Source organism: Pan troglodytes, chromosome 12 (genome assembly GCF_028858775.2).
Source record: "Pan troglodytes isolate AG18354 chromosome 12, NHGRI_mPanTro3-v2.0_pri, whole genome shotgun sequence".
In the NCBI taxonomy this organism is placed as follows: domain Eukaryota; kingdom Metazoa; phylum Chordata; class Mammalia; order Primates; family Hominidae; genus Pan; species Pan troglodytes.
In genome coordinates, this window is record NC_072410.2 from 53756849 (window position 1) to 53768710 (window position 11862).

General features: G+C 35.7%; 1 protein-coding gene across 1 annotated transcript; it reads right to left on the minus strand.

Moving 5' to 3' along the window:
- Window positions 1-5267: 5267 nt before the first annotated feature.
- Window positions 5268-11619, minus strand: GKN1 (gastrokine 1). The gene is made up of 6 exons (XM_001136301.5): window positions 11566-11619; window positions 8718-8771; window positions 8492-8629; window positions 7267-7377; window positions 6188-6335; window positions 5268-5515 (listed from the first exon to the last, which is right to left on the minus strand). Exons 1-6 carry the CDS (start codon window positions 11617-11619, stop codon window positions 5421-5423), a joined length of 600 nt encoding a protein of 199 aa, XP_001136301.1. The 3' UTR covers window positions 5268-5420.
- Between the last annotated feature and the right edge of the window lie 243 nt (window positions 11620-11862).

Below are 11862 nucleotides of genomic sequence, written 5' to 3' on the forward strand. Positions count from 1 at the left end.
CTCTTCAACACCCGATATTAGACTTTTTCATTTGCCACTTGGATGGGTATACAATGATCTTCCCACTATGGCTTAAATTTGCATTTTTCTTATTACTAATGAAGTTAAGATCTCTTCATATCCAGATTCACCATTCAGGGCTCCTCTAATGTTAGAAACCTATTAATGTCCGTTTTTCTACTCATCTTTTTCTCATTGATGTGTTAGAATTCTTAACATCGCTTTTGTACAAATCTCTTACCCAGTTTATGTGTTGCAAATATCTCTACTAGTTTATGTCTTTCCACATGATTTTTGTTGTCTTTGGGTAAACAGACATTCTTATTTCTAATGTAGAGAAATTTATTAATATTTTGTTTTATGGCTAAGATTTTTTATGTGAAGTTTAGCAAATCCTTTCTTTTCTCAATAGTCATGTAGTTATTATTTTATATTACCTTCTACTTTTTCGCCTTTTATATTTAGAGATTTAATATACTTGGGATTAATTTTTTAATAAGGTATGAGGTAGAGGTCTATTTCATTTTTTAGTTTGTTTTTATTTCATTTGGCTACCTAATTGTTTTAATACCATTGATTAAAAAGCCCATGTTTCACCCACTGAACCTAGAGTGCAACCTGTGTCCTATTCCAGCCATCTATAGATGTGTGAATTTATTTCTAGGCTTTCCATTTTGTTCCATTGATGAATTTGAGTATCCTAATACTCATATCACACCATCTTAATTATCATGTCTCTATCATAATTATGATAGGTCAAGTCACTCACTTCATTGTTCTGCACCAGTAACTTGGCTATTTTTGGCCTTTTCAGGAAGGGTCTGAAATTTTATCCTACTTGAAAGCTATCGTTTCATGGATGATAACAGAAGACATGAGACTTCTGGATCAGAGACAAAGGACTTTATTACTCGTGTCACAGCAAGCAGTATGAGCATGAGCATGTTTGTGTCAGTGCTCGTTGCCTATAAGTCTCATAGAAGTGATGATGTAGACCAAGATTGATGCTTGCACACACAGTGGATTGCATTACTGAGAGAAACCCTGAGCTTTGGGAACTCGAATCTTTTATAATAGCATGCTTGCTCTTTCTTCTAAAGGAAGACACTATCTCTATCTTCCAAAGCTATTTGCCATACAAAAAATCTTTGCAAAAATTAGTTAAGAACAAAGGGCAGTCAGTGCTTCTACTCACAAGATGTATAGAAGCACCAACAACTCATGGAGAACTGTCTCCCAACTGGCTCCTGATCTTCCATGTATATTCTAAATTTAGTTTGTTATGTAGTCGACACATACACACACACACACACGCACACACACACACAATATGTTGAAAATTTGTTTATAATTTGCCTTAAATCTATAGATTGCAGAAGAGCTGACATTTTTGTAATATTAAATCTTCTAATTCAAGGCTATGGTGTATCTCTGCATTTATTTAGTTTACCTTAACATCTCAATAAAGTTTCCATAGAAGTCTAGCACTTCTTTTGTTGGTTATTACTTAGCAAAATGATGTCTTATCTCTGCTCAAATTCCTGCAATGTCTCCCTATTTTACTCAGAGTAACACCCAAAGGGGCTCTTCATGATTTAGTTTTCCATTACCCCTCTGCCCTCATCCCCTATTACTCTCTGCTTTGCTCATTCTGCTTCAGCCACATTGATCCCCTTGCTGTACTTTTAATATGCCAGACACGCTTCTGTCTTAGGCCTTAACACTGGCTGTTTCCTCTGCTCATAATGCTTTTCTCTCAGAAATATTGGCATGGCTAAGAACTTCATCTCCTTCCGTCTTTGTTCAAATGTCACCTTCTCAATGATGTGTATCCCAAATACCCTATTAAAAATTGCAAACTGCCTCTTACGTCCTGACACTCTTGATTCCTCTTACTCTGCTCAGTACTTTTTTTCTTAGCATGCTAAGAAAAAATACTATGCTATTATGTTACAGTATAAATTACTATCCTACAAAATATCCTACTATTAATTATATTTATCATTATTTCTGTCTCCTCTAACTAAAATGTTAGCTAAAAGAGGCAGGGATCTTTGCATTTTTATATGCTGATGGATTTCTATAGTGGAATAGTGCTATGGATGTAGCACTATTAGGGTGCTTAAGAAATATTACTAAATAGTTTTTCCTAGGTATGTCATATCTTTTGCAATTATAAGTGTAACTACAAAAAATTGAAGTTTCTATGTTTGCTGCTGATGCATTAAAAATACAATTCATATTTGATTGTCATTTTGGTACTTAGAAATCTCTAAATTCTCTGACTCATAACTTATATAGGTTTGTTTGAGTTTTTACACAGAAAATCATATCATCTGGGCAGAATGATGGCTTTTTTCTGCTTTCTTTCTAATCTTTATGTCTTTTTATTTATTTTTCTTGCTTTACTAACTTTCAGTACAATGTTTATAGAAATTGTGATGGCAGGCATCTTGTTTTATTTATTTTTTTAATAGGAATGCTTTCATTGTTTTATAAGATACTTACAGTAGATTTTTGGAAGAGATGATCTTAGTTTAATTAAGTTTCTTCTGATTCCTAAATTTCTAAGAATTACTTCTTTTAAGTACGAATATTCAAATTTACTATATATTTTTTGTTGCTATTGAGATACATCACAAAATTGTTGTCTTTTAATGCAGCAAATTACATTATTTCCTATGATCAAATCAACTTGGATTGCTATGAAACATCCAACCTAATCATGCTATATTATCTTTTGTATACATTGCCCAACTGATTTGCAATGATTTTGTTAAGAAATTTTGCATCTATATTTATGACAGAGATCACTCTTTAATTTCACTTTTTCATACAATCCATGTCAGGTTTTGAAATCAAGTTAATAATATTCTTACGAAATGAGTTGGAAGTACTCCTGGTTTTGTTTTCCCCCTATACATTTGAATAGTTTGTATAAGCTTAGAGTAATTTGTATCTTCAATATTTGTTAGATTGCCTGTAAAAACCGTCTTGGTCTGGAATTTTCTCTTGTGAAGTTTATAAACTTTTGACCCTATTCCTTTACTACTATTGTACATTTGTTTTCAATTTTATTAATTTCTGAATTGTCAATATTATTTCTTTCCTCGTATGTATTTTGTATACATTATGCTTATCCCTCATTTGTAAAATTGAAGGCCTAACTCAATGTTCAGCCATTCTTCTATAAAATAAAGATTTAAGGCTACCAGTTTTTCACTACACATTGCTATAGCTACTACTCATAAGGTTTTATATGCAGTGTTTTCATTATTGCACAGTTCTAAATGTGTTTTACTTTTATTCATGAAATTTTTGTTAGCGCTTGCATTATTTAGAATTAGCATACCTGATTTCAAAACAAATGGGTAATTTGGTTTTATTTAGAGAAAAATGTTTATTTTATCCTAATTAAAATTAGGTCATAAAAATTTCTTCTTTTATGATGCCAATCATTTGAATTTTTTTGAGATTTTATTTATGTCTCAGCAATGACCAATATTTGTAAATGTTTCTTTTCTTTTCTTTTTTTTTTTTGAGACAGTCTTGCTCTGTCGCCCAGGCTGGAGTGCAGTGGCGTGATCTTGGCTCACTGCAAGCTCTGCCTCCCAGGTTCAGGCCACTCTCCTGCCTCAGCCTCCCAAGTAGCTGGGACTACAGGCGCCTGCCACCACACCTGGCTAATTTTTTTTTTTTTTGTATTTTTAATAGAGACGGGGTTTCACCGTATTAGCCAGGATGGTCTCGATCTCCTGACCTTGCGATCCACCCGCCTCAGCCTCCCAAAGTGCTGGGATTACAGACATGAGCCACCGCGCCCGGCCGTAAATGTTTCATACATGCTTAAGAGGATATATATTCTGCAGTGTTCTACATATGTTTATTAACATAAGCTTGTTAATTGTGTTAAACATTTCTTACATCTGTAACTATTTCATTTCTAGCTTATTGAAAGATATATGTTAAAATCTTCAACTAGGATAATGAAATTGTTAAATTCTCAATTCTTATAATTTTTCTTTTATGTATTTTGATAAGTATATATAATCTAGAATTTTTATATATTCCTAGTGAATTTAATTTTTTATTGTGAAATAGGGGCTAGACAATTCTTCTAAGAAACATGGGATTTACCAGTTCCCAAAAGTCAGGTAGATGACATTGTATCCAGTTTATGAGTCACAGTTTTCTTTCTTTCTCACTCACAGTAGGAAAATATCTAAGGCCATGACCTTTGATGGGGTTTTGATAAGTTTTTACCTCTCATGGCTTCAGAATATTTTGGAAGTTCTACCAACCTCATAGTGCACTTCATGTGAACAGTTATGAAATAATATCAGTATGAGGAAAAATATAGCAGTTTCATCCCAATACAAACTGGTAAATATTAGCATTTTTCCAAATGGTGAGAATCAATGTCTTTAGTTTTATTTGTTAGGATTATTTGTGGCTATTTCACCTGAAGACATGGGAATGGATTAGATATTCCCCTATGGCACTGGGGATTAAAAAAAGATGTATGGGAGCAACTTTTAAAAATTAACAGTTTTATATTGTAATACACAATATTTAGAGTCTCTATTTTCTCTGAGACCTTTCACTTTCTTGGCCATCAGTGAATGGAAGTTGCTAACTTTGAGCCAAACAGGATCAAGGAAAATGGAATCAGGATTCAATATGAATTATTACCTCTTGAACTGGAAAGACATGTAAACACGAGAGATGAGGCTGAAAATTTGGTTCAGCCATTCTGTGCCATGAGCACAAAAAAATCCATCTGCAATATGCGAAAAAGAGGGAAGTAAAATTTAGAGAAGAAGAGAGAAGAGGTAACGCGTGGCTTCAGGGAGAGAAGCAGACTTGGGTCTTGGTGTCAGCAGAGTTCCTGGATGTAGTTTTTTTGATAACCAGCTGCTTTTCTTGCCCTCAGATTTTTTGAGATATTCTTATATCCTTGCAATAAACCACCCTTTCTTGCTTATGCGACTCTGAGTAAATTTCTGTCCTTGCTGATCTGAAACGTTACTGTGCACAACAACTATAGAGCAGCCTTCAGAGCAGTTGGAGAGTCTTGGAACCATTCCCAGGGTTGTGGTTAGTGGTGTCTGAAGCACCTGAAGGGGTTCTTTACAGGAGACAGGTCTTGAATATAGGCTAGCAGTTGAGTCTAATGCACTTCAACAACTTGCCACCACCACATTGCACTTTTGATCCTGTGCATTCCAAGTCATAAGAAATTGTAAGAAATGTGAGTATACACTGAATTCAATGCTAAACGATTTTATTGAAACTTAAAGAAAGCAAACATAACTAGTAGAGAAAAATTTCAGAATGACATGGTAAAAACCACTAGAGCCCATATTTTTTCTGCACAGCATATTCAGATGACTAAATCCATAGTGGCTTTAAAAAATTGTTTAGTTCTCCACCGTGTCTCCACAGAAGGAAATGTCCACAATCCATAGTATACTGGTCGTGTAGCATGTTCCTGAGTAAAAAAACAGGCTTGCCTCTAATAAAGAGAAAAGAAGAAGCCTATATTAATGTCTATTTAAGGACTCTTTTCTTGGAGGGGATTGGGGGAGTAGGGGTTTCCAAACTAGCTATGTGCTAATGTCAAGGTTTATCTACTTGTTGTGATGAAATCAATCAATTCAGAGATCTGGAAAATTGCCATTAAGTTAGGTCCCTAGGTAGACACTTTGTTTGTGTGCAGCTGTTCTTTGAATGTCCAGAAATTAAGTGATTGTCTGAGCTATAGATAGTTAATAGATTCTATTAGCATTCTTCTTTCATTTAGCCATTCATGCATTCTTTTGAATATGACTCGAGTCTACTCTTGATTCACACTTAAAAGGCAGTGTTCCATCACATTTAAGAGCACAGAATCCACAGCCAAAATGCTTGGAATTGACCCAGGCAAGGATTCTGTGACCTCTCTGTACCTCAGTTTCCTCATCCATAAAGTAGGATTAAAATAGAACCTATAAGATTGCTGTGAAGAACCAACTGAGTTAACGCACTTAAAGCACATAGAACAGTACCTGGCACAGAGCAAGCACTGCACAAATGTTGGCCTTGATGACCATCCCTGCATCACTGGTGCCCACTATGGACACGCGCGAGGATAGTCTGACAATCCTACCAGCACTAACTTGGGGTGCACAGTAGGGATGCTACTCACCTTGCATCTCCTCAGCCATGTATGTTGGAATCCCACGACACATGTTTGCAATGTTTTTTCCGAACTTGCTCAGGTCATCGACTTTGTTTGGGTTGACTGAGTACATCAGGCCCTTGGGAGGTGGTCCTCCTGGTCCCTTACCCTGAAGCTGAGTGTGGAAAAGAGAGGTAGAAAGGAAGAATGGGAGAGAATGAATGCCAAGCCCAGTGGTTTGTTGACCTGAGGGGTATACGAGGCCAACAGTGAGTGTTGCTCAGCTAAATTTTTCCATAATCAAGATGAAGAAGAGCCATTTCTAGCTTATTCTGTATATCTTAGCATTTCTAAGTGTCCTAAGGGATTTAGCTGGTTTGAAACCTCAGCTTCTCATAAACACAGAAGTCTGAGGCTTAATTTATTCTGCAACTTGGACCTCATTTGGTCATCATAGATTCCTTGGATTAGACTATGTAATAATCATCTTCTGAGAATGCAGTTTATTTATTTTCTCTACCTTGTCAATGAAAGGTACCCATTTATCAGTTATAGGAATATGAACTCAGGCAAATATTTTAAAACATTATGGATCTCTTCTTTCCACTCACCTGGATTAGTATGGCCAGACAAAATATACAATACCCAGTTACATTTGAATTTCAGATAAACAATGGATCTTTTTTTAGTATATCCCAAATATTGCATAGGATATATTATACTAAAAAGACCTGCTGCTTACCTAAAATTCAAACCTAACTGGATATCTTCTATTTTCATTTGCTAAATCTAATAACCCTAACTAACTCTTGCAGAAAAATGTCCTTGGCAAAGTACTGAGGCTCCTATTGGTGTGACCAGAGCTTTGCTCCTCTAACAGTCAAGGTTTCAAGTGCTTTGCTCAGTGGTTGTAGAGGTAGGTGTGAGCCACAGCATTTGATGTGGCAGTAGTTGCCTTCCCTCAGGCAATCACCAATAACTTCCCCCTTTGTGCTGCACACTACAAGATACTGTAGTCAAGAGGGAATGACTGTGATCTTCTCGTTATTTACTGAAGGACGTAAAACCTCTCCCCTCACCAAAAATAAAAAGCCTTTTATTTTTACCTTCTTTTCCTTGACCAGTGCATCAAGGGATTGAATGGAGGGCATGACTTCCTTGTTCATTTTGTGCACAATGCATGTCTTCTTTTGAAAGAGTCTGGTTGCAGCAAAGCCCTGTTAAAGTAGAAGGCAAATAGTGAGGCATGTGTTCTCCAAGGAGCTATTCTTATCAGAAGTCAGTTCCACCTGCAGAGAGAAATGGGAACTCCAAGATCGTGATGAGCTGGGATAAGAGCACTGGATGGGGCACTGCTTGGCAATCATATCTATTGCTGACATTTGTGAGGACAGACTGCAATTCTTCGAGGGCAGAGACTGAGCATCTAACTGGTTTGCTTTATTTTCAGGTTCCAGCATGATAAAAACCCCTCTATATAAGTCTGTTTTACTGAAATAGACTTTAAAAGCTATCATGTTTTAGTCTCCTTTGATCCTCACATTTCAAGGAGACAGATAAGACAAAAATTATTTTTCCAATTGACCAGATAAAATTGAAACAATAAAGAGTTTGCTATTTAAAAGTATAACGTTTGTTAAATATATAGCTGATAATTCCAGAGTTGGGTCTCCTAACTAGTGCTAAGTGTTCCTTTCTTTGCTCCTCTCTTTCTTTGCTCCTCTCTTTCTTTGCTTCTCTTTTCCTTTCCTTCTCTCTTTCTTTCCTTCTCTCTTTCTTTCTTTTCTTTCTTTCTTTCTTTCTTTCTTTCTTTCTTTCCTTCCTTCCTTCCTTCCTTCCTTCTTTCTTTCTTTCCTTCCTTCTTTCTTTCTTTCTTCTTTCCTCTCTTACCAATTAATATTGTCATTTACATTTCCCGAGTTTTAGGTGAAATGTCAATTTCAATCTCTTTAGAAGGTCGTAAAACCTCCTTTGAAAACAAAGTGAGATAGTCTAAGCTTTGGAAGCAGTAATGTTGTATAAGTCTTTCAGCATTATTGAGGGTATCTGCAGGCAAGGCAAAAGGATGTTCATATTTGTTGTATATACCCACAATCCCTTGAACATAGTGTTTGTTGGTTTGAATTTTAACTGATCATGCAACACTTATTAACAGTAGTTATCTCTAGGGAACAAAATTGGATGAGCAAAATGGGCACCTTTACTTATAACTGTATGCTATGTGTAATTAGAATTTATTTTTAATTTATTTATGGTTAACATGCACATTTTTTGTTAAAAAGAAATCGTATTTTTAAACAATAAGGTGAAAATTGCACGTTGGCTACCTACATTTCCATAATCCCAGATGGAATTCCAGGAGTCCCAACCGTTGTTATTGTCAACATTGGCCACATTGTGTTCATTGTTGATACTCACTGACTGCTGCCCACTTCCAGCATTGTTGTTGTCATCATTGACGTTGATATTCTGAAGTTTATAAGAGATTGAGAGTGATTTAATACCACATTTCCTTGCAAATGCATCTTGGTAGCAAACTTGAAAAGGTGAGACTTACATAGTTAGCAAGGGCAGGAGTTAGAAAGACTCCAAGAAGTCCAGCAAAGACAATCTGAAATCACAAATAACATTGGTCTCCTGTTACATGGCAAAATGATGTCTTCTTTCTTCCTCTATCCAAGCTTATAAAAAGTATTCACTAATTTTACCAATGTGTTCAGTTCTAGTTCAATGTGTTTTTTTCTTCTCTTACCTTGCATTTTTTAACCATAAAGGTTTTAACGATAATGTGAAATTGCTGATTAATTATAAGTAATTATATTAATGTGATATATAGTTGTAGAATTTTTAGTGTAGGCCTTATGCAACGCTGGAAAAATTGATGAAGAAGGGAAGTTGAGAGCCAGGAAAGCTGCTTTCATCTCATTGCCATCCAGTACTGAGGAAGAAAATGTAATTTTCAAGTAGTGATAAATCAAATCCCTTTTAAAGTAAAACCCAGAATGTACCATCTTGTTTCTCTTCAGTTTAATAAGTGGTATCATAAAGATGACTTTGCTAAGATAATACTTCTGGAAATGTCAGAATAGAGTTTAAAATTTTTTAAGATTTGTCAAAATATTAACTTTATAATAAAACATATACTTGGCAAATGAATTTCCTATAAATTATCATTGGTCAGAATGCTGTTTTGTTGAATTATATTATGTAATATAAACCATAGGTGTTATTAGAAAGTAGAGAACTGCCTTTCTTATTTAGAGCTTTCAAGGACTTGCTATAAATGATTATTTTTTAAATGCTTTATAAATCTTCATGATTTTTCTATTTTGGATAAACTCAGCTATAGTTAATGACAGAGCATCCTACCTTGAGTAGATATTTGGATTACTTAAATCTAGTAAAAGAAGAAAGTTATACTTCTTCGAGCATTAAGAGATAGGAGTAAAGATTCACTTTTAAGTTATTGAAAATATGTGTATCCTCCTAAATATTAACAAAAATGATTTGGGATAACTGACATGGCTTGGTTATTCAGCTTAAATTTGTACTGTGGCTTATGTTACACAGGTTGTTGATGTTCACCTCTCACTCACTTGTTTCTAATTGTTTTATAAGGTTTAAAATTCTCTCTTTAGAGAAATTCAGAAAATTCACCTGGCATGTATTTTGACCTCCTAGGTAACATATTTGTATCAGTATTGAATTTTGGTCAGTGCCCCAATATAAGAAAGTTACTGTTTTAAAATAAAGCAAACTATCTTATTTTCCTTGGAAAAAAAAAGAAGTTTTACAATAAATAGCATAGTATAAATGAATACTATGGTTTGAAATGGCCATAAGTGCTAAAAATCACATCTGAAAATGATTTCAGTTAATTTTCCTATTTAACTTGGGATGTTTTCTTCCTAATAGAAATAATCTTTTTATTAAAAAAAACTTTCCAAAGCAATGGATTAGTAGGCAGTTTGGATGCCAATGATGAGAAAGCAAGGATAGAGTGTCTGGCTGGCAAGAGTGATCAGCAGAGGCGATGTCACTAGCAGTGTCCCAGGATACTTGGTTTAATTATTTATCACAGGGTCCCTGACATTGGTTTTCAGAGCACAGAGCTTTATGCAGGGTGCCTCATTCTGGGTACCTAGTCTCATTTCCTTTGCCTGGGACAAAATAGTTTTGAGAACTGCTCTAGAGATTCAAGGTAACTTTTTAAAAAAAATTAAATTTTTCTCCCAATAGCTTAAAAAGGAGTTAAAAATTAGTCTCCTAAAAAGTCAGAGGTAGAAGAAATTTTAGAGAACACCTAGTACAATGCAATCATTTTACAGATAAGGTAACTGAGCTTCAGGGGTTAAGTGAGTTGGCCAAACTTATACCTCTTGTTTACAGCAGAACTAGGAGAGAAATCAAATCTAACCTGTGTCTGGAGCTCCCTCTGACCCTTTTAAACTTTGCTGCTATTAAGAGGACCTAGTTCTAGGTAATCATTTTACATTTGCAGCCCCATTATAAAGTAGAGTCTGCCGTAACGTTTTCCAGTGTGTAGTATGTCGAAACATGAAAATAGTCATCTGATTCTAGCCCCTTTGCATCGTGTTGTGAGAAACCCGGCACTACTAGTTACTTTGGCAGGGTTTCTCGGTCCACCTCCTCCTAGACTCTCAGGCTTCTGTCTGGAACCACAGGAGAGATGCTGTGGTGGCTTCATCTTTCAGATGCTTTCTTAAATAAATGGCCATGCTAGAGCCCAAGGCAAATCTTTCTTTCTTGGAGACCCATTTTACTGTAACAAATGTGATAAGAAGTCTATCTCAGCCACTTATTTTGATAATAAGCTTTTCATCTTTCCTGAACATGCTCAGGAATTTTGGTAGATAAAAGGAGGAATTCAAGAATGAGGGATGATCTGCACTTTCTAGGGCGTAGGAACTGCTTACCCTGCATGGAGACCGGAATCAGGTGATGTGGAAAGTCATTTTGTTAAAAATAGGTCAGTGTGAGGTGCTCAGACAGCTGTCTAATCTCAGCACAATTATCCTTCTCTATAGAGATGCTTATAAATGCCATGATTATATAAATAGAAAAAAGATTTTTTTTCATTATTTCTTCTTCTAAAAAAAAGGGATACATGTGCAGAACGTGCAGGTTTGTTACACAGGTATATGTGTGCTATGGTGGTTTGCTGCCCCTATTGACCTGTCCTCTAAGTTCCCTCCCCTCACTCTCCACCCCCCAACAGGACCTGGTGTGTGTTGTTCCCCTCTCTGTGTCCATGTGTTTGAAGAGAGAATTTTTTTAAAACAAATTTTCCATGATGGGGCCATAAGAAGCAGACCTCCTAAATCTCAGAATATTGACAGTCTCCAACCATTTGGTGGTAAATTCAAAAGGAAAAATCTACTCACTGTGAACTTCATCTTGTCTTCACGAAAGCAGTGGACAGAGGAGTAGGCAAGCATGGACCTGAATGAGAAGCCTTCTCATATTTGTACTTAACCAGGTTGACTCAAACTAGGTGTTATCAGGTGGGGTCAAAGACTTACCTTCCTCAATTTCTCCTATCTGTGCCATGAGCCAGTGTACCAGGAAACCTTTCAGAATATCTGCGTGCTTAGCAAGGAACTTTCACATGGAGTTGACCTGACTCATCACTTGTTGAAGCTGAAGGTATCACAACAAACTCAATATGATTTATGATAACT